At 47.0% G+C, this 3,231-nt stretch overlaps 1 protein-coding gene across 2 annotated transcripts; it reads right to left on the bottom strand.

Annotated features, from left to right (window-relative positions):
- Window positions 1–852: 852 nt before the first annotated feature.
- Window positions 853–2,393, bottom strand: LOC136153796 (spindlin-2). 2 transcript variants are annotated; one of them, XM_065915910.1, is made up of 3 exons: window positions 2,286–2,393; window positions 1,440–1,666; window positions 853–1,163 (listed from the first exon to the last, which is right to left on the bottom strand). In XM_065915910.1, exons 2-3 carry the CDS (start codon window positions 1,662–1,664, stop codon window positions 888–890), a joined length of 501 nt encoding a protein of 166 aa, XP_065771982.1. In that variant the 5' UTR covers window positions 1,665–1,666; window positions 2,286–2,393; the 3' UTR covers window positions 853–887. The 2 variants fall into 2 exon arrangements, with proteins under 2 accessions (XP_065771982.1, XP_065771981.1); XM_065915909.1 differs by having other exon boundaries at window positions 853–1,666.
- Between the last annotated feature and the right edge of the window lie 838 nt (window positions 2,394–3,231).

Genomic DNA, 3,231 nt, shown 5'->3' with positions numbered 1-3,231 from the left:
CTTGAGACAGTCCTGTCAAAATTCCCCTCTAGGGAGGCTCCAATCCATGTGGTTTGTTTGTTGCCACATCCTTTGTGCACAGAGCTAGGGAGGGCAACTTGGAGACTGCCAGAGGGCCTGGTTTTCTTGGGTCTTTCCGTCTCTCATTGGCTCCACACCTCATACCCCTTTTTCTCTATTCTCACTCCCTCTGTCAGTCTTTCTTCTTAGAATTCCTCCTTCCTCAGTGTCCCTTCCCTTCTGGAGTATCCCTCTAGCCTCTCCTCAGATCTCTGCCAACTTTGCCTTTCTCCCCATTGCTCTGCACCTCTTCTAAACGTCTTTGTGTCCCTCCTTACTCAATTTATCCTGTCCATTTTCTCTCAGCCCCAAGATTTCACTCTCCCTCTGTTATTCTTCACCCTCTTCCAGTTAGCTGCCTCCTACTCTTAGGTCATCCCTCCCCTTAGGAGTCTCTCCATTTCCGGTCCCTTCCCACCTCCTTTCGTAAGCAGCCACCTTCCCTTTTCCTTTTCCCCACAGCCCATCTCTAGTTCATTCTCCTCTCCTCTCCCTAGCCCAAACCAGCTAAGTCCTATTCCATGTTTATTTGACTGATTATGATACTAGCTGAAAGTTATTCACAGCCTGAATTTTACAGCTGCTCCTTCCTTTCATGTTCCATCCACCAAACACACCCAACCTTTTCAACATGACAAATTCCTTACACACAGCATGTCATGACCACATACATTTGTATTTCTTAGAACAAGACAATAGTTATGCTGGCAACGATGTTGAATCAACATGGACCCCAAAGTTTTCAATACACTGAAAAGTAACATTATCTTGCATGTCTACAAAGTACGCATTTGTTTTCACAAACGTGGCAAAGTTTATCCTGACAGTTAGGACTTTTTCACCAAATCATAGACATAGATATGGAAATCATCATCAAACTTGATGAAATACACAGAGGGTTTGGCTTCCACTTGGTGAATGACCATTCCGATCCGTTTGGAGCCATCTTCTTTGGTATATTCCACGTGTTTACCTATCAGACCATCTACAACTCCTCCTGGCTCCCTTTCTGCAAGAGGAGACTCACTGGACTCTGGCATGATACGGAGGTCTCCTTCTTTATAATCATCTAGAAGTTGGTACATGTACAAGACAGGATCTTTCTCATAGGTAATGTAAAACCAGGCTTTCATGATCGGTGCTTGGGCTAAGACCATTCCTCTCCATTCATCCTTAGAACCATGCTCATCCTCAAACATATGTTCCACAGCTTTACCAATTATGGTATTTGCAAGGTTTGCATCACTGACTTGAGTTGATGCCACCCTGTCAGAAAGAATTTTAAGAGACAAAACTCTTTCATCTCTGTGAAGTTCCAGTCCATAGACACAGTCAATTCCATCATATTTCACCAGATAAAGAGAAGGATTTATAGGCACCTGATCCAGAACGGTTCCTTTCCACTGAGTGATGGGTTCATCACCTTCCTTCCATCCATGTGAAATTCTGCAGCCCACAATGTTCCTGCGGGGCTGGGACGAAGGTCTGCCTCTCTGCTTCTTTTGGGAGGCTTTTTTCTTCATCATGTTTGCAGACCCAGTGGCCTTTCCTGCAACAGCCCTGGTTTGCTGCCCTTCGGCCTCCTGTGAGTTGGGGGTTTTCATGTCTGCAGGAGGAGGAGAGAAGATAAGAGAGGAACATTCAATATGCCATAAGGTGAAGTTCTGCCGACAGCGACGTCTCCATGTGCCCCGCGCCAGCGCCTAAAATTTCCCCATGAGCCTGGCAGTAATGCTGGAAATCCTGGCTGTGTGCCTGAAAGCGCTCTCGCTTCTAGGTACCCTGAGGCTGCGGTGAAAGGCGGCAGCGGCAGCAGCAGTGGTGCTGCCTGGGGTTAGGAACTCTGCAGGAGGGGGCAGACTACGTCCTTGTTCAGAGACCTCAGCCTCCGTCACCGCCACTGGCGCCCACTCTGAAACCCCTGCAAAACCCCTATCCCTCCACAGCCCTGACCCACATGCCCTCACTCACTGTCGTCCTGCTCAGAACATCCCAGTAGTCTGCTACTCACATGCCCCCTGTCTACCTCCACTCGCTTTCTTGGCCCCCAGTGCCCTTGCCTCCCTGTGCTCATCTTCAGTGTCTTGCCTGCTTCCTAACGCTATGCCCCTTTCCTGTTGCCCATTGCACTCCCCCTTCCCACCCTAGCCTCACCCGGCGCCTGCCTCCACCCCTTATCTCTGGCAGGAATCCATCCCATCCCCCTTCTCTGTCCTGGCGCCCACCAATGGCCTTTCCTTTCCTGGCGTCCACCGCCCGGATCTCAGGCTTCACGTGTGCAAATCGGACACCTCGCAGCTTCCTTTTCGGTGAGTCTGTGTGTAAGCAGGATAGGCAGGCGATGAGCTGGGTGCTTGCAAGAGCTGGGAGGGGAGGATCGTTCAGGGAGGAGCTCGTTCAAGAGGGCGGGACTAGGGTAGGTGAGGAGGTAGTGGTGTCTTGAGAGCTGTATTCTGCCTCCTTGTTGGTGGTGATTGTCCCCTCTTAGACATATGCCTCCATCAGCTACTATTGATGCTGTATTTTCTCCCCTCTTTTTGTACAGGACTGGGATCTATTTTCTTGTAAATGAAGTGTGACCCTTTTTCTCCTCAACCCTATGCTGCCATCATCCCCTGCCTTGGAGGCTCTACAAGGTGCTCCTCTCCTTCCAAATTTAAATCTCTGGAAATGATAGGTGGTCCTTTCCTCTGCAGGTTCTCTGAACCCCGTCAGATTCTCTAACTCTAGCCCTCAGTTGCCCTGCTATAATGCCTCTTCATTTTCCACACATTCTTAACATTTTTTCAGACACACAAAATTCATGCAACACATATATGGGTACAAAAATTCTTATATTCATACATATATATGTGTGCAGACATATTTTTCTATGTATTTCTGATATTCATTTTCAAAGATACATAATCTTAAATACACACCTCTATTCAGTCACATAACACATAGAGATTTTTGGTATACAACTGCACAGATATACATATATTAAAAATTTCTCCAAAGCAGATGTAGCATCTTGTTGTGTTGGAGAGGGCTCTTGAGAGTTAGGAGACCAAACCATTCAATCCTAAAGGAAATCAATATTGAATATTCATTGGAAGGACTGATGCTGAAGCTCCAAATAAGTAGAATAGGCATTGTGTAATTTAAAAAAAGATTTTTAAATTGCTTCTA

The sequence above is a fragment of the Muntiacus reevesi genome, chromosome X (assembly GCF_963930625.1).
Source record: "Muntiacus reevesi chromosome X, mMunRee1.1, whole genome shotgun sequence".
Taxonomy (NCBI): Eukaryota; Metazoa; Chordata; class Mammalia; order Artiodactyla; family Cervidae; genus Muntiacus; species Muntiacus reevesi.
The sequence above is the reverse complement of the archived record's forward strand: the minus strand, read 5'-3'. Positions and strand labels throughout refer to the sequence as shown.